Source organism: Hippichthys cyanospilos, chromosome 15, assembly GCF_059441005.1.
Source record: "Hippichthys cyanospilos isolate Australia breed blue-spotted pipefish chromosome 15, RoL_Hcya_1.0, whole genome shotgun sequence".
Taxonomy (NCBI): Eukaryota; Metazoa; Chordata; class Actinopteri; order Syngnathiformes; family Syngnathidae; genus Hippichthys; species Hippichthys cyanospilos.
In genome coordinates, this window is record NC_142383.1 from 19,143,694 (window position 1) to 19,165,644 (window position 21,951).

Consider the following 21,951-nt stretch of genomic DNA (forward strand, 5'->3'; position numbering starts at 1 on the left):
TACGCACGGGAGCGAGGATGTTTTCTCCTTCCGAATGCGGCGTCATCCAAAAGCGCCAGCACGACTAGGCCGCGCTTTTCGGTTTAGATTGTGGTTCGCAGCTTCTGGCATGAGGTGACCACTTTAAAAATAAAAAAGACTCGGTCAAAAGAAATCAAATTTATCCAAAGCCGAATAATGAGCAGTACACTACAAGCAATGTCAAAACATTCATTAAAACAATAACACGGTTGTTTGATGACATAAAATGATTGGCAATGTATAAGAATGATGATATACAGAGGTCAAACAATATGTTTTGCTCGTAATGGTACATAAAATGAATCTGAACCTAAGCCACAGTAGAAAAAGAGACTGACATGGTATGCACTCGCGTTCAAGTTCGACACCGCGATCCCTTGCTTCGCCACTAGCAAGCGGGAGCAAGCGCCCGTAGCAAAGAACTCGTTTCAAGCGCCCGTAGCAAAGAACTCGTTTCGGTGCGCTCCTTCCCTCTAGCGGCAGACAAAAGAATCGCCCAAGTTCCTGTTCAAGCTGCCAAATCTTACTGTCCAGCGGCTTCAACAAAATGATTCCAGTGCGTTCTTTTAGTTGCATGTGAAATTGTGGCGCGCTCAGAGGACGGCGCAATTCCTCTTGCGCTTGTACTGCTTTTGCTTGCGGCGGAAGGCCAAGGCCTTCTTGGCGGCCTCTCGGAACACCTGCTCCACGTTCTCCTGGTACTTGGCCGAGCACTCCAGGTAGAGCTGGGCGCCCGTCCGCTGCTGGGCCCCCACGCCCTGCGCCCCTCCCGCAAAAAGGGCGCACATTATTTTCATATCACCCTTGTATTATTGACGCCAAATTGCTGTACTGTGCTTATTTTATTATTTGTATGTTTATTTTATTATTCGCCGACACTAATACACGCACATATACATGTATGTTACTTGTGGTGTTGCAAACACAACAGTAACATGCCTGATTGTGTTTACTGGTAGGGAGTGCCCCCGGTAAAATCTAAAGTGTGTTTTTCAGGCTTCATTTGGCTTTCTGAGATATTGCCCCCTTGTGGTTGTGAGTTTGTGGGTCTGCTTGCTGACCTGGGCGTACGTGATGGGGGCCTGGTTGAGGGCCTTGAGCCTCCTGCTGCATTCTTTGTCCTTCCTCAGGTCCGTCTTGCACCCAATCAGGATGAGCGGCACGTCCCGGCAGAAGTGCTTCACCTCCGGGTGCCACTGCGATTACCATATTTCAGTCACACCTCCATTTGCCTCCACCACTCATTCAAAGGGCAAAAACGGCCGCAAAAAGTGGCAATTTTCTTTATAATGACTGTAAAAGCGATGCCAGTGTTACTGCTGGCCCAATGATGGCATTCCATACAATATTCATAAATTCATAGGCATGAAGCGACCGGCATCGGCTTGAAACGTGCAGTCGCGGGTGCTAGGACTGCCGCTAGATGGCAGCGTTGGCAAAGGCAACCCCAAGGCCTGTGATTTTTTTTTTTTTTTTTTTTTTTGGGGGGGGGGGGGGGGGGGCTGACGGGAAGATCTGAGAGGAGGGAGCGGCGTTCGGTTTTTCAGCTCAAAGTCCGCCGCCGAACGTTTTATCATAAGTGAAGGAATGCGCGCCACTGCAAACCTGAAATTCCCGTTGCGCGCTTTTACCTTGATGGAGACATTGTCAAAACTGGTGGGGTTGGTCACGTCGAAGCAGAGCAGAATCAAATGGGCTTCCTGGTACGAGAGCGGTCGCAGCCTGTCGTAGTCCTCCTGGCCTGCCGGCGCAAACCAAACGTCAGACGTGACGTTGCGGTGTGCGCGTGGGCCCCGCTATTCCCGATGGGCCGCGCGCGCGCGCGCGTGTCGGGCCCCACTATTCGCGATGGTCCCCTCATGCGCGGACGACCCCGCCATTCACGGTGGGCCCCATGTACGGCGACGTGATGACGAACCCGCTATTTGCGATGGGCCGCGCGCGGCGTCGGGCCCCACTACTCGCGATGGGGGCCGCGCACATGACGACGGACCCCGCCGTTCGCGAATGACCGAACGTAATCGTGCGGTGGGGGACCTCGCGCACGGCGACGGGCCCCGGGTAAAGTGACGGGCCGGACATCTGGTATCGGACCCCGCCGTTCTCGAGTCCGTTCTCGCTCGTGCCGCCGTTTGCCTCCAAACCGCATCCTGCCACCGGCTTCCTCCTCGCGATCGCGCGCCACCATTTGCAACAGCCGGCGCTCACATCGTATCTACAAGTCCCTTCTTCCGTCGGGGGCCGACAGTCAAACTAAGAAATATTAAGCAGCAAAAGGAAAGGAAGGAAGGAAGCGTGCGCAACGGCGCTTGTCACGGGCGACATGAAAATAACCTTCTGCCTAAGCGTCCGCTCTTTAAAATCAATCTATTTGAATAATCAACGGATCGCTCGGAATGGGAAGCCAGCGGATCGTTGCACCGCCAATGTTTTCCGCCGTCGGCGTAGAACGATTCCTATTATGACTGAGGAGCCAGCGTCTTCTTCGTAGCGAAGGAGCGGCACAAGGTCCGTTGACTTGGGGGAACAACAGTCAAAGGGACTCATTTTCTACTCCGGCGCCGTATGTTTTTCTAGAGCACGATCGGATTTTCCGTCCAACATTTCCGGCGGTCTTACCGGCCGTGTCGTACACGTTGAGCTTGACTTCTTTCCCTCTGAGGACCACCGAGGTGCTGTATTTTTCAAACACCGTCGGGGCGTATTTCTGTTCAAAAGCAAGAGCGGTTACCAACCCCAACGCCGGCGCGCGGGGCTCCGGTCCGGTCCGGCTCCGCCGAGTCTCGAGCGCAAGTTCCGACCCGAGTAAACGTTGAGACGAACGAATGCCGCGGTTGAGTCGATCCGAACGTTCCGCGGAGCCGGGTCGGACGGCGAGGCCGAACGCCGAGGAGCCCTCGTCGAGTCGGGTCAAATTCCGGGGAGTCGGGGTCAAGTTTGAGTCCGGCGCGAAGGGGGTCCGTTAAAGAAGGATTCGACTCGTTCGGACGGTCGAGCCGGCAGTCAAGACGGCGCGGGCCTCGAGTCGAGTCGGAGCCAAACGCCAAGGAGTCCCGGTCGAGCCGATTCAATGGGAGTCGGCGGCCGAACAAAAAAACGAACCTTTTGAGTCTGGACTCGGTCGACGGTCGGTGGGCCGAAGGTCAGCGTTTGGCGGAAATCGCGCTTGTGTCCCTCTTACCTCTGGGAAGTAATCTTTGGCGTAGACCATGAGGAGAGAGGTTTTCCCGCAGCCGCCGTCCCCCACGATGACTATCTTGACTTCCTGGGCCTCCATCTTTATTTTGTGTCATCGCCAAAGAGCCGCGGGCCCGTCCCGCGGTCGGCGGAGGCCGCTCGCCACCCGGCAACTCTCATCTTTTGGCTTCCCCTTCCTGTCGCGGGCGTGCGACGGGCTCGGCGCGCCGCCCGCGCTTACTTCCTTTATTGCAACGTGTCAGCGGCAACGCCTTTTGTTTGGCGTCTTGCGGGGACGGACGCCCTCGTGCTATTTGCCCGCAACCTGAGAGCGTTTGATCCTTTCCAGAATCTGCCTTCCCTTTAAAACGCAACTTCCCTCAATGGGACCGCGTGACGACGACGTTTTCAAACGTCTCGTAGTATTAGTCCCGTACACATCAAATTGATGGCTTGGTAGTTTTGAAATTACAAGGCAATAATAAGTTTGTTGAATAATCGTTGATGTTACTGTTCATGTCAACTCTTATTTGTAGTACATTACAAGTTCGAATTTTGGACCTGAGTTTTGCGAGGGTCACGGAAATTTACACGATTGGGCCGCCTAACGTGAGAAAAAGGAGCAATGTATGCGAAGGAGGAAGTTGAAGATAAGCTTCCTTTTGAGCCTTATCTCATGTTGAGGGATGAGATAACAAAAGCAACGTGCTAAACATTGACAACTTGCAAATCTATTTGTCAATGTAGCAATCATTAGCCTAACTCCATAAATAAAAATCTGGCCCCCGGGCCTTAAGTTTGACACCTGTGATCTAAACAGTCTTTGAATGTAGTCAAAAGGTTTTGTGTTTTTTTTTTCCCAGTCTTCAAATAGAACTTTGAACAAATCATCTTTTTTCCTCCATTAACCGATTGTCTAGATTTCAAGTTTGACGATTGCTTTGTTGGTATTCCCTGTAGCGCGGCTCCATCTAGTGGCTGCATAATGCAAGCCCAGTCACTACTGTAGCTTCTCTCTATGCGCCTTATAATATGGTGCGCCCTATATATGAAAATACTTGGAAAATAGGCCATTCATTGAAGGTGCGCTTTATAATCCTGTGCGCTTTATAGTACAGAAAATGTGGTCATTGTTGTTTAATCACTCAAATAATAATCCATGGCATATTTTATCGCGTAATTGCTGGCATCCCAAGTATCATTTCTATCTTCTTTTTAATGTGTTTACGAAATTAAAGTGGAAGAATTTTAAAGTGACACATAGTTGAGCTCTTATGTCACAGGCATTCAATTATATGTGTGTGTGTGTGTGTATATATATATATATATATATATATATATATATATATATATATATATATATATATATATATATATATATATATATATATATATATAGATTGAGAGAGAGAGAGAGAAAATCGATTTTAAAAGATTTCAAGTGCTAAATTAGAAAAGACAAAAGTATGAATTGTGTGGATATGGCATAAGGCATTTTAAGCGGCAACGGTGAAATGAAAAAGAACAGCTGGTACTTACAAGTTCTCCCACAAGTTTATTTAAATAATCAGGCAGAGTACTGTAAACAGCAAAAATGGCATTGCGCACACGCGTTTAAGAGCTGCACAAAATAGAATAGCAGGTTGTCACTTTGATGATTAACAAACGCTCGAAAGTGCCAACATGAAAAAAAGGGATGGGATATAAAACACTCCCTTAGGCTAATGTTGCAAATGATTGCGTTGTCTAGGACAAATGACTTGGAAGATTAAATATATAAGGGAATGGTACAGCAGCCTTCGGAAAAAAATATCCACGGCAAAATGGTGAACAAAGAGCAGATTTTGTTGATCAAGCAGGGAGGCGAGCGTCCAAACGGGCTGCGGCCCAATCCGCCCAGCCTGCAACATTCCGACACGTCCAATGGTGCGCTACTGATAATGGATCGCCCCCTCCCCCGCTCCCAAAGCCCGAGGACAAAACGTTCGCCCTGCGTGCACGCGCTCCTTCTTGCAGATGATGATTTGGGGGGAGGGGGTGACCCGCCACCAAACTAAACATGGCGAGCTGGAAAAACAGGCCCGTTGACACGCGCTCACAAAGCCACGCTAACGCGAATCCACGCAAGTTTCGGAGGCGCTTTGTCTTTCGTTTCGTGGTACTTTTCCACCGAGGTCAACGGCGCGAGTTCCCATGACCTTATATGGTAAAGCCGGAGGGCGGTTGCGGAGCCCGCCCGTTGCTATGGCAGCCTCGCCACGGCCGCCTCGTATTACCGCCTTCCGCTTGGGCGTCGAGCAGCCGCCGGCGCCATCTTAGATTCCCCTTTGTCGTCGAGTTTTTCCTCTTCCCCTCGCCGCCTCTCGTCTATTCCCGTTCGCATGACACGCGGAGCATAAAACGTCCCGTTTTGAGCGTGGAAACGTCGAGAATTCCCCTCCCCCCGTCCCTTCTCACCCCCCCCATCCCCCCTCCGCCGCCTCCTGCCTTCGCCCAGCCAGTGTCAAACGCGAGTCCGCCGAGAAGCCATTTTAGAGCCATCACGGCCGAGAAGTGCAGTCGTCACTTTCAAAAGCAACACGCCACCTACGTCAACTATTGGACGAAGGGAAAGCAAGTGAAAAGTCCCATTAAGATTCTTTTGCTTGGATTACGTATTTTGAATACCAACTGTAAGTGTACAATATTGACAAATACAAAAGTGCTGTTAAGTTGCTAAGGAAAATGTTGATGAATCTCACTTGAAGTGTCCACTGAGGAGAATGCCTCCGTGTAGATTATTTAGGAGAAAAAAATAGGGAAAAGTGTAAAAAAAAAGAGAAAATACCTTTCCCAACAACATATCCTTGCAGTTACAATGTGATGAAGCTTAGTGAATGGTGTTTTTTTTTTTTTTTTTGAAGCTTGATGCCGTGTCTCCAAGGAGAAAGAGAGAGAGATGCTTTGCATATCGGCCAAACAGATGATGGCTGAAGATGGCTTTTTCGCAGGCTGGGAGGCAACGGCAAGAAGCGCCCATCGTCTCGTTCGGCTCTCCTTTTCCCCCCTTATGGAAAGGGTTAGGTTCGCTAACGGATTCCTTCCTTTCCAGGAGCCGCTCGGCCGTGCCCCATTCGTGACAATGCCGGAGGATCCGAAGATGGAGCCCGGCACGTTCCCCGCGCGCTTGCGTCACGTAGGCCTCCTCCCCACTCGATTTGAGGTAAATCTCTTCCAGCCGCGCTCCCCTCTCCGGCTCGGGACGCTTTGGCCGGGCCGCCGTGCGGGCAAATGGCACGTGCCCTTCAAGCCAAGGTCATTTGCTCATTTGAAAGCAAGCTCCCCGAAATAATCCGTCGAGTTCCTGCTGCGGGAGAACATATTCAGAGGCGTTAAAACCAAAAGCGGTCGGGCACTCAATCGATTGGTGAAAGGCTACAAGAAGGCCACTACGAGCGGAGGAGAGGCTAACCTATTGACGAGAAGAAAAACTTGGCTTTAGGACAGGAATACTTTAATGAGCAATCTCTGGCATGCCTTATTCACATTACAAACATGGTAGAGGATCAGAAAATTGGACTTACTCATTGCTACTCATAGCAGGCCCCAACTACACATTCACATCACCTTAACTGTGTTTTCATTTATTTTACATTTGTATTCAAAAGAGCAAACAGGTATTGTGTGGGCGTGCCACGTGGCCTGGCTTAAGATTCCAAGCAGAGGAAAAAAGGCAGAAAATGTTCACGGGGTAATTACATCCAGTACATTCTCTTCCTTCTTCTCAGTCCCTTTCAAAGGAAGCGATCATAGGATCTTATCATAGTCCGTGAGAGGTGAGAAAATCGAGTGGAAGATCCCTTTTAGGAACAAAGGAAACCCATGCGGGCCATTAAGTCCGTGCTTTTTTTTTTTTTCTTTTTTGAAAATGGCTGCCGAGAGCGAGCTTTCAGGCCCCCTCTCTCTGCCTGCCGTGTGTTGAAGGACTTCTTGTGCCTCCCTCTAATAGCAGACGGCGCCTCGTTCAGCCGAGCGCTGATTGGCTGGCCCGGCTGCCCGCTGTTAACCAGCCAATTGCCTGAGCGCTGGAGACCCAAAAAAAAAAGAAACAAAACAAAACAGCAGGCGACGTCAAACAAAATCTTTTGCTCGCCCTAAAAACAGCCGCGATAAAGCTACGCGCAAACGCGGTCACGACTAACTAAACTGCATTCCACGTTTGCACAAATCAGTTAAAAAAAAAAAAAAAGCAATGACATACGTATGCCGTATTGGTCTTGGCTAATAGCATGAATGCCCTTTTTGTCTTTGTCATAAGCTTCTTTTTTATCACATTCAACGCCAAATACGTTGTTTTTTTTTTTTGGGGGGGGGGGCTATAAAGGGCTGCTACTAAGCGAATCAAGTTCAACTTCAGGTACTAAAGTTAGTAATCACCTTAAGTAATTGATTACTACCTTAATTTAGTCCCAGCTGATTTTTGATGCTGGTTTAGCCAAAAACCTGCAGGGAAAAAAAAGTACCTGGAAGTAAATGTCTGGACTTGATACATATCTGGGATTGAACAAGTTAAGTACCAAGGTCAACTACCTTGACTGCCAATGACGGACACAGACGTCAAAGATCCATTTTACTGGCCTGCCAGTGAATGAGTTAATCACATTTTAAACATTTGCAAGAGCACTGAAAAAATACAACTACCCAATGGAAATTAAAAAAAAAAAAATACTGTCAAATTAAAGCGCAGAATATAATCAGGAAATCAGCCAAGTCAAGAGGGGCAAAAGTAACACTTGTGGCAGAAAAAAGTCAGGAAAAGCTACACTTGTATTATGCTGCCCGCCTCCCGTGTAACACGAGTTAGGATGTGATTGGTTCATTCTGAAAACAAACACATCCCCATGACAAGCGGGCGTGCATTTGTGCAACCGCCTTATAGTCATTTGTACTTCCCTATTGACAGATTTTTTCCCCCTAAAATTTGTAAATTCTAGACCACGTTAATGCTTTTAAAATCACAAAAAACAATTCAAGAAATGAGATGTAGACTTTCTAGTTTTTACTTTATTCCTTATGTGAAGGAAATGAAGTAAAACGATCAAAGCGGTCTACTACCCGTGGCCAGATTTGGGGGTATGGCTGTCATATATGAAGAAAATTCATTCTCCGTTCACTCATGAATCCAAACGCACCACCTCAAATCTGTTTTCTGATCACATTTAAATTGCTGTCGCCTTTCTGGGAAAGCGGATAGTTCCGAGTCATAATGCAGTGGCGACTCTTAATTAGATATGGGCATTCACTGTTAAACAAAACTCTTAGTGGGCATAAAAAAAAAAATAAAAAATCAAAAGTCATGTAATGCTAAAGTCAACGTAAACACGGCGTCAGGTGACGTTGGCGATGGCAAAAGACACTTGGGTATTTCTTGAAGGGTGATACGGCAACCAGCCCAGCGCCGTCTTTGTTTTTATCAATGGTTACTCGCGTTTAAATTCACGTTGTTCCATGAACACAAAAACACGGAAATAGCCGTTGGACATTTCTTCACATTTCGGTTGGGATTCCGAAGAGTTTTTTTTTTTTTTTTTTTTTTTTAAATCGAACGTCTGCCCGTTTGGCCAATGCGAGTTGCCGCAGATTCGTCACAAGCGCGTTGAGGCGGTCAAGCCGACACAAAAAATGATCGACCCGTTTTTCAGAAATTAGTCCCACGTGCAATATATGTACATATATATGCATATTTTGTGTTAACGGGGAGTTGTTACACGACGCCTTTGTCTTTATTGCACGAGGCGGTTGTGGTCGTGTCGAAAGTGCTCCTGTCGTTTCGACGTGGGGCCAAAGCCTAAACGAAGCGGAGCTAAGCTAAGCGAAGCGAAGCTAAGCTAAGCGGCGTATTGTGGGAGAGACACAGAAAGAAGCCACGGTTCCCTGCCGAAGCTCCACACACACAGCGGCGGCGGCGGCCACTCGAGCAGCAGCCACACAATATGTGCGGGCTCTCGCTCGAAAAGGAGCCACTTCCAGCCTTCTCGCGGCCAAATCATGTAATGTGAGCGAGCCCCTTCATCTTCGGCGATTCGACGAGAAAGAATCCCTCGATCGGGGCGAAACATGTCCAAGCCGGGGGAGAGAAACAAACTGTACGAGGACCATGGCAGAAAGCAGAGTTCAAGTAAGCTTTTCTTTGCCCCCCCTCCCACCCCCCTTCTCTCCCAGCGAGCGACGGCAAAGTCGCGCGTGTGTAACGTTTCTTTTCGCCGAAAGTGTTGAGGAAGCCGCTGGTTCTGAGTAACCAACCGCTCGTAACGGGATCGAGCCGGCGGGCGGGCGGGCGAGCGAGCTTTAGCCGCCGCCGACTGACGTTAGCTCGGCTTCGTCTCGCCGCGCTTGTGTGTGCTTTTCAGCGCTGGCCAACGGCACGGACGGGCACCCCGCGTCGGCGGAGAAGCGGAGTCACCACTGGAGAAGTTTCAAGCTGATCATCGACCCGGCGCTCAAGAAGGGATCGCACAAGCTCTTTCGCTACGATGGACACGCTTTCAACATGCCCGTAAGTGCAGGCGAGGCGAGCTCCGAGGCTCGAGCCCCGCGGCTCGACCTCCGAGGCTCGAGCCCCGCGGCTCGACCTCCGCGGCTCGACCTCCGCGGCTCTCCATCATCGACGAGAAGAAAGTGCCCGGGCGGATGACAGACAGCCCGTGTTGGTGTGTTGCCGCAGAACCCGGGGATGCCGCCGGTGGACAGCGTCCGAGACCCAAGGATCGGTCGCCTGTGGACCAAATACAAAGAAACGGACCTCCCGGTGCCCAAGTTTAAGGTAGGCTCCGAGGCAAGCGCTTGCGTGAACTTCCAGACACGCCCCCTCGCCGTCTTTCCAGGTTCAGCATCACTGGCATTCTCTGACAACTGTCGCATTTGCGGAGCATCCTCTCCAAGGTCCCCCGAGGGCCACGCAATACTTATCGGTCCTTGCGCGCCGTGGCAAATCGTCTCACGGCGCGGCAATCCCTCCTCTAGGTGGACGAGTATTACGTGGGCCCCGTGCCCCCGAAGGAGGTGACGTTTGCCCGCTTGAACGACAACATCCGCGAGGGCTTCCTGACGGACATGTGCAAGAAGTTCGGAGACATAGAGGAGGTGGAGATCCTTTACAACCCCAAGAACAAGAAGCACCTGGGCATCGCCAAGGTGGTCTTTGAGAGCGTCAAAGCCGCCAAGCTGGCCGTGCAGCGGCTGCACAACACCTCCGTCATGGGAAACCTCATCCACGTGGAGCTGGACCCCAAAGGTAAACATTGTGACGCGGGCCGCGGCTGTGGCGGGCGTGATCAACCGCCTTGCTCGGGAACTCCACGCTAATTGAATTTCATTGAATGTAATCCCTGCTCCCACAAGCCCCTGGCTGAGGGCGCCTTCTTCTCCCCAGCGAGCCTAATTTCAGCCCTGTAAACAAACACTCAACGACCTGACTACCCCCACCCCACCCCACCCCACCCCACCCCACCCCTAGACACACACGCACACGCCTTGCCCCTCGCAAATCCACGTTGCCGTCGTGTCATTGTAGCCGGCTTCATCTAAAATCTGGCCATGTTTCTAGTGAGCAGTTTTAAAGACATTTTGGGAATTAGTGTTGACTTTGGCTTTGTCATTTCATTCCTTCTGTGACCAAGCTCCTTATGTAAAATACTCATAACTGAGATCACCTTTCCCAATTGAAGTGAATGGAATTGCCATTTGTTTGTTTCGAAACGCTGTCAAGCGCTTAACAAATCAACAAAAAGTTTGCTAGTGTTCTTTTCAGAAAAAGAATAATCACACTCCACCACGTTGTCTTTTCACAATATTTGAATGTAAATAATTGTACACTTTGACTTGATTAATTCACGGTGCAACTGCTGCTGTTGACATCTTGGCCACCAGAGGTCGCTACATACATATCAAGAAAATGGTTCACGCCTCCTCCGTAAACTGCCTAATTGTCAGTCTTCACGGAAGATAAAGAATGTATGATATTGTTTGCAGCCCACAGCATGGATGATAATTTCCTTAGCCATTCAACAGCATTGTAGTTTCTTCTTTGCATTACCGCCCTGGAGACAATTTAGTTTCGGCATCTTGCCCGAATGAACTTCAATACTTTTTTAAACTTTAATACGTTTTTTTTTAAGACTTGGAACGCCGTCTCATCACTACTTTTCTTCTCTGAAATCACAGCTTTTTTATCATACTCAGCAAAATAAGAGAAACTTTGCTTATTACCCCCTTCCACATTTGTCGACTCACAGCATTCCAAATTTGAGTCTGGCTTTTATATGCTTCAACATATGAATCTTTTTCACCTCATAACAAACAGTTTAGTTTCATTCTCTCCGGTTTGGCCTCCGTTGTATGTGGCAACCGAACTTGTTTAGGATTTTGCTAATTTTGCACCCGATCAAACGTCTGACTCCGAGCCGACAAAGGTGGAGGCCAACGAAGCACCTGCGTAGTACCGTGTGACCGCTACGGGCCCCCAACATCACTTCACAGGAAATAGACCCGGGAGTGTCTCATTTGTATAGTTTGTGTAGTACTAAGCAAAGGCAGCATAACAAAAGCCTGCGTACTTGGTTATAAATCTTGATCTTTTTTTTTTTTTTGTCTCTTCGTTTCACTCAAGTTTTGTTTTTGGCAGCACTTTTTGTTGGCAGCACTTTTTGTCTATTTCCTACTCAGTTATTGTTTTGATTTTACGGTAATTACCCCCCCCCCAAAAAAAAAATTATATATATATATATATATATATATATATATATATATATATATATATGACAATGCGAAACAAGGCAGCATTATGTAAGATGCTGACATTAGCTGGCATCAACAGTCACAAGTTGTCAGATCAACAAACAAACTGATTTAGTGCATATTATCATAATTGACAAATTCTCGCAAAGAGTGCAACTTACAGAGACAGAATAACGTGTGTGTCGCCGACAGTGAAGCCACACTGTCCTTCCTCACTACTAAATGTAATATCACCAAGATTAAGCCAAACAAACCAGTTGATCCACGGACCGGTACTGGGCCACGGACTGGCGGTTGGGGTCCCCTTTTAGGTTATTAAAGTCCGTGCTTGACCATAGGAAATGTTGTGAAAATCAAACCCTGTCTGCTCTTGAGTATCGTTGAAATATTTTTTTTTCTTTCTACTTTTTATTCATTTTTCATCGGGATACTTGACAATTAATCAAACCGTTTGAAGATTTGGACCCCCTCTGAGCTGCTCGGAGCACAATCGCGGCATAACACAGTCATCAATGCTGAACAGGCAGTCATAAATACTCAAACTAGCTTGTAACATCCATCCAAATTGAAACGTCTTTTCAGCACTTCCGTTTTACTTCGAGTTAAGCAATTGTTCCAACAATTCCCGATGAGTTGTAACGAAGGCGGCATGACGTTCCCCCTCAGGTGAGAATCGCCTTCGCTACTTCCAGCTGCTGATGAACGGGAGCTACACGCCACGGACGCTGCCTGTCGGCGGGGAGGAAGCCAGGGACGTTTCTCCCCGTAGCCTGGCTGAAGCTTTGCTGGTAAGGAAAAAAAAAATCCTCCCACTTCCAGTAGGCTCTTTTTGAGCGTGAGCCCTTGCAGTGAATTGCTGAGGTCAGCATATGCACTTTAGAATTTGTCTCTTTCGAAAGCTTTCAAAGGCGCTCTTTGAACTTATGCTGCGTGCAGTCGGCGAGTTAATTTTTTACCTCTGCCAACCCCCCCCCCCCCCAAAAAAAAAAAAAAGCTCCAGCTGCCATCTTTTTCCAGGGATGTTTGCTTTGCCGGAAACAATTACAAAGAAAGTTTGAAGTAGTTGTGGTGAAAACTACCGAACGGATTGAGCTAGGAAAATATGTGTATTTAAAACGTAGTGACCAAAAATCCATCTAGCGCCGCCCCTTTGATAGGTTCAAATGGCTCACAGCTGTTGTTGAAATGCACCCTGTGTTTGCGTCCCCTCCGAAGGCATGCGAGCCCATCCGGAGGTTGTCGGAGAGCAGCTTGGCGGCGCCGGCGAGCGGCAGCACCTCCACCACGCCGCTGTCCCTGGAGACGGGCTACTCCAGCCTGAGGCAGGACACCCCCCAGTCCCAGGGGACGCCGCGCCAAGCCGGCACCCCTTTCTCCCAAGACTCCAGCTACTCCAGTCGCCAGTCCACGCCCGCGTACCAATCCGGCCGAGCCGAGCCTTCCGGAGGCTACAAGTCTCGGAGGCACGAGAGCAAGTTCCAGGACGCGTACAACCGCCGACCGGAGAGGCCTCAGTACCGCAGCAACATGTACCGCGGCGCCGCGGCGGAGCAGGCGCCCTTTAAGCAGCACCACCTCACCCCGCCAGAACCGCCGCCTTCCACCCCCTCCTTCTACACGGCGCCTCCCCCCGCCACGCCCAACTTCAAGTCGGCTTTCTCGCCGTACCAGGCCCCCTTGCCTCCCGCTTTCCCGCCGTCGGAGCCGGCGTTCCATCACCCGTCCCAAAGGGAGGCCGAGTACCAGCGACCCCCTCAGCCGCCTCCGGCGGCGGCGCCCGCTGACTCTTTGCCCTCCAAGGATCGCCCGGAAACCCCTCCCGTCCCCGAGCCCCCGCCCGAACCGGGAACCCATCCGTGCACGCCTCCTTCCCGCACGCCCGAGCGCTGCCCGTCGCCGGTTTCGCCCGCCGCCGTCGACCCCGAGCGCAACAGCCTGGACTCTCGCATCGAGATGCTACTCAAGGAAAAAAGAACTAAGCTGCCCTTCCTGGCCGAGCGAGACTCGGACACGGAGGTGCGGATGGAGGGGAGTCCCATTTCCTCCTCGTCCTCGCAGCTCTCCCCCATCCCTCCGTACGTGAGCGCCGCCGCGCCCAACTCCCGACCCTGTAGCACCGGCTTGGAGGACATCAGTCCCACGCCGCTGCCGGACTCCGACGACGACGAGCGGCCCGTCCCCGGGACCGCCTCGCTGGTCCAGAAGAGCGCCTCTCCCCTCCGGCGAGACACCGACGGCCAAGTCGAAGAGGAGAATCCTCCAGCGGATAAAATGGAGGCGGTGAGTGGGCGCCGTCGTCGTGCTTGTTTTTGTTTGTTTTGCTTCTTGCTTGACTTGGAGGTCACTTGGACAAGGCTTTTCCCTGGCTCGCATTCAGGCCGTCATTCTGCTGCTCTGCTCGCGTGCGCGTGCCACGCCCCCCGCCCGCCCAAAGACTTCATGAGCGTTTTAGTTCTTGGAAACGGTCAAGTGGGCGACTGGCGTTTATGTAACGCAGAATTGTTCAACTTTAGAAAATTCAGTTGCCGTTCATTTGCCTGACACGGACAAATAACTGACATGAGCAACGATGGAAGTCGCACGCTAGCGATGTCGCCGCACACCTCTTAACGGCGGTCACCGGCGCAGGAAGTCGGTTTGACTTTCAAGCGCTAGAACGCTTTGCCTTTCCGTCTCACGCTTTGATGATTCCAGTAAAGGAATCTCAGGTTGCAGACTTTCGCTTATCAAATGCGCCGCGTGGACCCGCCAATGCAAGACGTTGAGAAAGATGCGCTCCCGGGACAGAGAGCAGAGCGGCCGTTGATCCGGTGATGCGCTTCCCGCTTTGGCTCCCCTCCTGACTATCAGGATTGCCCGCGTGGGTTCTCACGTTTCACTTATTCCGATGCAAACGCATCATTTGTGTGGGCGCGCCGCGCCGCGCCCGCTGCCTCCGCGGCAATCTCAGCTCCCGAGTGTTTGTATTTGAAAGTGGACAAGTATCTTCTGTCACCCGTGCTTGCGGCTGGGGTTTGTACTTTGTTCCCCTGAGCAGATGCTTTGGACGCACTGTCTCCGCGTTTGCATCAACAAAAACTCTAGGTTTTCCATTGGGCATAAAACAGAGGTTTGTTCCAATTAGTCAAATTGTCAAAACCAAGCGTTTTGAGGAAGTCAGCTAATCTTTTCAAATAAACTACTCAGGCTACAGCTCACATATTGCATGAACGACATTTATGCTTTTATTTTGAAGCACTGTCGCAACAACACAGCCAACTTTGTCATTTTTGGTTCCCAGAGTGAGCAGGCTCCTTTGTGAGCAACACGGTGCTGTTCTGAAATCAATCACGTTCACGCGGCGTTGGTTGGATATCAAGTTCAATTCAGGGCACTACAAATACAAAAGCGACTTTGATTTTTTTTCAATTGCAGGTTTTTTTTTTTCCTGACTTTGTTTTTGTGCGATGCTAGGCGGCAGACTGCGGGCAACGCGTTGAGCCCCCCTGGAATACAGTATACATGCATATACAAAGATATATGTATGTACGCGTACTGTATGTGTCTGTGTATTATGAATATGTATGTATATATGATCTATTATCTATACGTATGTATGTTTACACCTAGGTGCGATTGTAAAAGCATGCTTGCGGAGCAATCAAGTGTAACGCCCCGGGGGCGAAAGACCACTTTTGCGGTGACGCGGCCTCCATTTCCCCGCAGGGTCCCCAGTCGTCGGGAGAGGACATGGAGATCTCGGACGACGAGATGCCCGGCACGCCCATCGCCGGCGGCGACTGCAGCAAGAGCATCGTGGTCAACTCGGCCCTGTCGCCCATCCAGAGCCTGGCGCTCCCTCCGCCGGGCTTCTCCCACCTGGCCCACCAGGCGGGCTACGCCATGCCCCACCCCCACCTGGGCGCCGTGCCGGCCCATCCGGCTCACCTCGCCGCCGCCCATCCCGTGGTGCACCCGCACCTCCTGCCCCACATGGCTCCCTATGCGCCCGGCATGATCCCCATCGTCCAAATGGAACTGATGAACTGTTTGCAGTGGAGCACGGCTCCCATGTCCTTCCAGATGCAGCAGCAGATGCTCAGCCGCATGGCGCAGACGCGCGGCGCCGGCGGCCCTTACCCTTACCCGCCTTTCCTGGACGGCGCCGCCTCCGGGCCCTTTGCCGCGCCCTACCAGCATCTCTCCATGGGGGCGGGCGCTCACGCCGCCGCCCCGGGACAGCAGTGGCAGCATCTCGGCGTGCCCAAGTTCAACCCCAGCGTTCCTCCTCCCGGATACGAGGGCAAAAAGGAAGACCCCCACAAGGCCACCGTGGAGGGCGTGCTGCAGGTCATCGTCAAAGAACTCAAGGCCATCATGAAGAGGGACCTCAATCGCAAAATGGTGGAGGTGGTGGCTTTCAGGGCCTTCGACGAGTGGTGGGAGAAGAAGGAACGCTCGGCCAAGGTAACGCTGGCACCTTTTGCTGCGACCTCCTCTGTCCTGTCCCGCATGACTCGTTTTGCGCGCCCCCTTCCCCAAATGCTGATATGACTTGAATGACTCTTGTCCCAGGCATCCTTGACTCCCATCAAAGGCGCGGAGGGGAAGGAAGAGGAGCGACCCAAACCCAAAGAGACCATGGCTTCAAGTCTTCTGGAAAACTGGAACAAGGGCGAGGGCCTGGGCTACGAGGGCATGGGACTGGGAATCGGCTTGCGGGGCGCCATCCGCTTGCCCTCCTTCAAGGCAGGGAAAGCTTTCTCCCCTTTTCCCGAGGCGCTCCGCGGCGTTTGACGCTAAGCCTCGGAATGTGGCACGCAGGTCAAAAGGAAGGATCCGCCCGAGGCCGTCGCCGCAGGGGAGAACAAACGAGCGCGGCCCTCCACGCCCGCCGATGATGAGCTAGAGGACGAAGGTGAACACAAACTTTATTCTCGAGCACCCGATCTTAAAAACTGTTCAATCGTAACCGGTGCGTGGCGTGGCTCAGAGCGCGATCGAGATCCTGCCGAACGCCCGTCGGACGACTCCCAAGTAGATGGCGAGGGCATCTCCGCCAAGCGGAGGCACGCGCGCCCGTTGGACCTGGACAGCGAGGGCGAGGAGGAGGCCGACACGTCGGGGAAAGACTCGCCGCTGGACGAGCGGGAGCCGGACGAGGAACCCCGCCTGACGCCGCCCGCCGACGGCCTCTCGCCAAGCAAAGTAATTGTCCTTGCCATTGGAAAAGCAAACGAAGGGGCGACGTTTGAAAACGGTTTCATCTTTGATTCCTGTATGGGGAGACGCGTCCAATTGTTAACGTGGACATAAACGTGGATTAAACGTTTGGGCCGCGGTTGTCGCGTTTGTCAAGAACCTGTCAGAGCTTGTCAAAGGTGACGTCAGACCTGCGGGGCGTCGCTCCTAAAAGGGCGTTCCGTTTGTATCCTGATGTTATGCGCGAACAGATGCGCCGTTTCCTCTTTGACGAGCTGACACCCCGTCTTTTGTTTATGCAGAGCGACGACGCGGAAGTCGCCAGGGACTCGTCCAGTCAAAGCGCGTCCTCGGATTCCTCCGACGACGGTACCGCCGTCGGCCGCCTTGACCTTTTTGCGCCTGCCGCCGCGCACCGTGTCGTCACGGGACATCTTCTCCTGCAGAGTCGGAGAGTTCGGCGTCATCCAAGAGCAGCTCGGACTCCTCGTCCGCCAGCTCGGACTCCTCGGAGTACGACTTGAGCTCGGAAGAGGAGCTCTCCGAGGCGGAGGTAGAACACGAGGATGCGGGCGAAGCCCCCAAGACTTCTTCGTCCTCTAGCTCCTCATCGTCTTCGTCTTCGGACGAGGAGGGAGAGACCGACTCCAAGCCGCCCAGTCCTCCTTCGCTCCCCGACGGGGAAGCGCCGGAGGAGCTGAGTAGCAAACCCAAATTTAGACCTCCGAGTCCCGAAGAGGAGCCAGCGGAAGATGGGAAGCCACCCTCGCCCGAATCGGCTCCAGGTAGGCCTGTTGTTTGACCCCTGGGGGAAATGTGATATATATAATGGATGCTGAAACCCTCCTGACGTAGGGCGTTGTGATTTTGCAGCCAAAGAGGAAGGCGAAAGGGGCGGCGTCGGGTCGGCGCCTCGAGAGAGCCTGCGGCCGCCCACGCCGACGGGCGCGTTTCCTTTCCGTGGCGAGCGGGAGAGCAAAGCCAAAGGTAAAGCGGAGCCGCAGGGAGCGGCCGTGACGCCGGGCGGATCAGCCCCGCCTCAGCTCTTCTCGGAAGCGCCCCCGCCCGCCTCCACCTCTTTCCTGCACCTCCCCCTCCCGCCTCGCCCCGCGCTAGAAGGTCGCTCCCTCCTGCGGCCGCCCCCGGAGCTCCCCCGGCGGGCTCGGCTGCCCACGGACGAGGAGCTTCCCCGGACGCCCGGCCGAGACCTGACGGAGCGAGCCCGCGTCCTGGGCAAGTCCCAGAGCACGGACACGGTGCCCGGCACGCCGGGCGGCGACGCCCCGCTGACGGGGGGGAGCGGCCTGCTGCTGGGCTCCCCGCACATTCCCGGCAGCCCTTTCTCTTACCCCGCTCAGTCTCCCGTCCTCTGCGCCGGAGTCCCTCGCACTCCGGGGCGAGACCTAACTTTCACCCCTGTCTTCCCTGACCCCGCCGCGCTTCGTCGGAACATCTCCTCGGAGAGCCTGGACGACGGTCCCGTCTTTAAGGAGCCGCCCGTCAGCGCCTTGCCTAACCGAGCCTCCTCGACAGGTACGGACGGCCACCAAGCTTCCAAGCGCAAACCCGGTCGACCCAAAGGGAAAAAGGCCCCCCTCCTCTCGGAGTCTTCGGAGCAGTCGCCCGACTCCGCCCCTCCGCCGGACGCCGACGACGGCGACGGCCCGAGCTCCGACTTGGCGGCGACGGAACCCCCCGGCGCGCCGCTCCCCGAGGCGGACGACGGCTTCATGTCCTACGAAGAGGATGCGCCGGCGGCCACGAAGCCGGCGCGGCGGGCGCGGCGAGGCTGGGAGGAGCTTCTGCTGGACAGCCTGTCCCCCGTCAGCACGCCGTCCGGAGCCCCCTTCTCGCCGCGCAACAGGTTAGAGGAGATGACCATCTTGTTCGACATCTGGAACGAGGGCATCGACGAGGAGGACATCCGCCTGCTGCAGATCACCTACGACCAGATGCTGCAGCAGGACAACGGCAACGACTGGCTCAACGACACGCTCTGGGTCCATCACCCGCATATCCTTTGCTCGCGGCGCCTCCTCTCATTCGGGACTAAAAGGAGCGCTTATTCCAACGTATATGTCTAGATATATCAAACTAAGTTGAATTGGTAATGTCAGCGCAAATTCATATTTTCAAGTCGTACCTTCGAGGTTCTAGTAGTGGTTGGCCTTGAATATGTCCTATTTTCAAGACGGCAAATGGTAGCGGCGGGCCTCGCCGAGCATTTGCCGTCGTTTTGCCCGCCGAGCGCGCCGTACCTTCCTTGACGGCCCGGCACAAACCAGCATCCCCCGCGTGAAGAGGAAGCGGCGAGACGACGGCATGAGGGATCACGTGACCGGCTGCGCCCGGAGCGAAGGTTACTACAAGATCGACAAGAAGGACAAGATCAAGTACCTGCAGAGCACGCGGCTTCAGTCGGAGGAGCCGCCCGTCGACACTCAGGTGAGCCCCCCCGGACCCCCCGGTCGTCGTCGACCCTACTTTCCTTTCAATGTCTTTCTGCGTCCGGCTCAGGGGATGAGCATTCCCGCGCAGGTCCACGCCTCCACCAGGGCCGGTTCCGAGCGCCGGTCCGAGCAGCGCCGCTTGTTGTCCTCGTTCGCCTGCGACAGCGACCTGCTCAAGTTCAACCAGCTCAAGGTGAGCCTCCGCCGCCGCCGCCGCGCTCGCATCCGCGCCGGGAAAAGAAGCTCACGCGCGGTGTCGCGACGGCCCGGCAGTTCCGCAAGAAGAAGATCCGATTCTGCAAGTCGCACATCCACGACTGGGGCCTGTTCGCCTTGGAGCCCATCGCCGCCGACGAGATGGTCATCGAGTACGTGGGACAAAACATCCGGCAGGTGAGTGGCGCCGCCCTCATTTGACCGCGATTGCCCGTTTCACTTCAAGCTCCGTTTGAGGCCAAAAGTCGCCGATTAGGTATTTCAAGCTTTTCATTTCATCCAATTGAAATAGTCTACCTATTTTTAATCAAGTGGAATGTTCAAAACTGGGAAATAATTGTATCGAATAAATCAGTTTACTTACAAACTTGTTTCTTTTTTAGGTTAGTCAGGTCAGGTTTTAGTTCAAGTTTTTTTGTTTTTTTTTAACTGGAGTTGTAAGTTGCCATTTAGGACATCCGGGTGACGAGAGAACGGTGCGGCACTTTTGCCATTTTGGCGCGAGATGTATGTTTCGGTAACAGCGCTGCGCTTTTCCCGCAGGTGATCGCCGACATGCGGGAGAAGCGCTACGAGGAGGAGGGCATCGGCAGCAGCTACATGTTCCGCGTGGACCACGACACCATCATTGACGCCACCAAGTGCGGCAACTTTGCGCGCTTCATCAACCACAGCTGCAACGTGAGAGCCGCTCGCCATCTTTCCTCTTCCCGTTCCATCCCGCTCTTGTGGAACTTTGCGGTCAAATTTGTCTTTTGAAGCTTCAAATGGGCGCAAGTTAAACAGAGCAGTGTAGAAGGCTCATCAAGAGACGATACTCGTGCATACAGGGAAGTGACCTCTGTAGGAAGAAAGCCAGCGCTTGGGAAAGAGAGAAGCCGTCCTGCCCAATATATATAAGATTCGTATCTGTAAAAATTGGATACCTGAAAACGCTATCCTTTTTATCATTAACCAAAAGCAATAGAAATCAACTTTTAACAACTGGTCCCCCCCCCCCCCCCCTCTTTCAGCCCAACTGTTACGCCAAGGTGATCACGGTGGAGTCGCAGAAGAAGATCGTCATCTACTCGCGCCAGCCCATCAACGTCAACGAGGAGATCACGTACGACTACAAGTTCCCCATCGAGGACGAGAAGATCCCCTGCCTGTGCGGCGCCGAGAACTGCCGGGGGACCCTCAACTGAGCGCGCGCGCGCGCGCGTCCGCTTCTCGGTGCTCTTCCCTCCCTTTTGGGGCCGGCCGGCCCTATCATGCGTGGGGCCCGCGCTATCGCCCGGAATGTCACGTGGTTGAAGAAACTGGCTTCCCGTCGCGTATTATACAGTCAGTGTTCAAAGCATTTCTGCCTTGGCAAAGGAGAGCAAAAAAAAAAAAAGAAAAAGAATTTTGAACGCGCCTCTCATTGGCTCGCACACCTTTCCTTTTTCTGTTTATATTGTACACTTGTACAGAAATTCTGCAACCTTTTTTTACACGTCATAGCGGGGTCTCGCTTTTAAGATGTTTTCTAGAAAAGACTCAAAGAAAAAAAGTATTATCAGGGATCTGTGAACGGAATGACGAGCTGTTTATTTCAAGAAGAAAAAAAAGGTCCACTGTGTACAGGAAGTCACCTTCCACGCCCCCTTTTTTGCAAAGATTGTTTCTTGTAGAAACGTCTTCAATTCCTCTCGCCTGTCTCAAACGTGTGCAGAAGCTAACTGTGAATATATATATATATATATATACATACATATATATATATTTGCTCCCTGAGGATTTGCTACGCCATGAGAGCTCCGAGAGCTGTGGAACGAGCGGTGAGCTTGTAGCGCCACATTTCAGCTTGTGTCAAGCTTTGCTTTTTCTTTCTACTCATTTTTGTCTTGTCAATTCTATGAAAAGTTGTTTTGCAGTGGGGAGAAAGCGGGGGGGGGGGGGGTTAACAAGTGGCGTAGGAAGCCTGCTCCTCGTGTTTATTTATTACATGACAAATGTATGAACATGTTTGGGAAAAAAAATGGAAATAAAGCAATTTTGCATACATCCATCAAAGTTGTTTGTGCCATTTCTGCTCGTTTTATAAACCCTGCTTTTTGTTTTTAAATTCAAATTTTTCTATTTTTATTTGATTTTTTTTGCAAATGCT

The 21,951-nt window shown here is 52.3% G+C and overlaps 2 protein-coding genes and 1 long non-coding RNA gene across 8 annotated transcripts; 1 reads left to right on the top strand and 2 right to left on the bottom strand.

Moving 5' to 3' along the window:
- Nucleotides 1-144: 144 nt before the first annotated feature.
- On the bottom strand, nt 145-3,538 carry rhof (ras homolog family member F). 3 transcript variants are annotated; one of them, XM_088434324.1, is made up of 6 exons: nt 3,203-3,538; nt 2,823-3,040; nt 2,641-2,728; nt 1,653-1,762; nt 1,083-1,217; nt 145-779 (listed from the first exon to the last, which is right to left on the bottom strand). In XM_088434324.1, exons 1-6 carry the CDS (start codon nt 3,312-3,314, stop codon nt 615-617), a joined length of 828 nt encoding a protein of 275 aa, XP_088290450.1. In that variant the 5' UTR covers nt 3,315-3,538; the 3' UTR covers nt 145-614. The 3 variants fall into 3 exon arrangements, with proteins under 3 accessions (XP_088290450.1, XP_088290451.1, XP_088290452.1); XM_088434325.1 differs by lacking the exon at nt 2,823-3,040 and having other exon boundaries at nt 3,203-3,536; XM_088434326.1 differs by lacking the exons at nt 2,641-2,728; nt 2,823-3,040 and having other exon boundaries at nt 3,203-3,536.
- A 1,195-nt stretch (nt 3,539-4,733) lies between these two features.
- On the bottom strand, nt 4,734-7,414 carry LOC148412231 (uncharacterized). Its single transcript, XR_015867885.1, has 2 exons — nt 6,762-7,414; nt 4,734-6,649 (listed from the first exon to the last, which is right to left on the bottom strand). It is a non-coding gene; the product is annotated as an uncharacterized LOC148412231 (long non-coding RNA).
- Nucleotides 5,683-21,225, top strand: setd1ba (SET domain containing 1B, histone lysine methyltransferase a). 4 transcript variants are annotated; one of them, XM_088434306.1, is made up of 20 exons: nt 5,683-5,870; nt 6,102-6,202; nt 6,290-6,400; nt 9,588-9,733; nt 9,902-10,000; nt 10,201-10,471; nt 12,640-12,761; nt 13,189-14,253; nt 15,679-16,419; nt 16,528-16,701; nt 16,777-16,870; nt 16,946-17,160; nt 17,457-17,523; nt 17,601-17,939; nt 18,028-19,166; nt 19,432-19,599; nt 19,672-19,797; nt 19,878-19,997; nt 20,364-20,501; nt 20,834-21,225. In XM_088434306.1, the coding sequence occupies exons 4-20, from the start codon at nt 9,728-9,730 to the stop codon at nt 21,005-21,007; spliced, it is 5,058 nt and encodes a 1,685-aa protein (XP_088290432.1). In that variant the 5' UTR covers nt 5,683-5,870; nt 6,102-6,202; nt 6,290-6,400; nt 9,588-9,727; the 3' UTR covers nt 21,008-21,225. The 4 variants fall into 4 exon arrangements, with proteins under 4 accessions (XP_088290432.1, XP_088290433.1, XP_088290434.1 ...); XM_088434307.1 differs by having other exon boundaries at nt 6,102-6,400; XM_088434308.1 differs by lacking the exons at nt 5,683-5,870; nt 6,102-6,202; nt 6,290-6,400 and adding an exon at nt 7,562-9,355 and having other exon boundaries at nt 18,028-18,141; nt 18,688-19,166.
- The last annotated feature ends 726 nt before the right edge of the window (nt 21,226-21,951 follow it).

Excerpts from the sequence above, each read along its gene's own strand:
- rhof (XM_088434324.1), bottom strand. The coding sequence starts at position 3,314 with ATGACACAAAATAAAGATGGAGGCCCAGGAAGTCAAGATAGTCATCGT. Across the intron at positions 1,218-1,652 it reads TTGACAATGTCTCCATCAAG|TGGCACCCGGAGGTGAAGCA; the intron begins GTAAAAGCGCGC and ends TGGTAATCGCAG. Across the intron at positions 780-1,082 it reads CCCCCATCACGTACGCCCAG|GGCGTGGGGGCCCAGCAGCG; the intron begins GTCAGCAAGCAG and ends GGAGGGGCGCAG.
- setd1ba (XM_088434305.1), top strand. The coding sequence starts at position 9,295 with ATGTCCAAGCCGGGGGAGAGAAACAAACTGTACGAGGACCATGGCAGA. Across the intron at positions 10,001-10,200 it reads TCCCGGTGCCCAAGTTTAAG|GTGGACGAGTATTACGTGGG; the intron begins GTAGGCTCCGAG and ends TCCCTCCTCTAG. Across the intron at positions 19,600-19,671 it reads AGCCGCCCGTCGACACTCAG|GGGATGAGCATTCCCGCGCA; the intron begins GTGAGCCCCCCC and ends CGTCCGGCTCAG.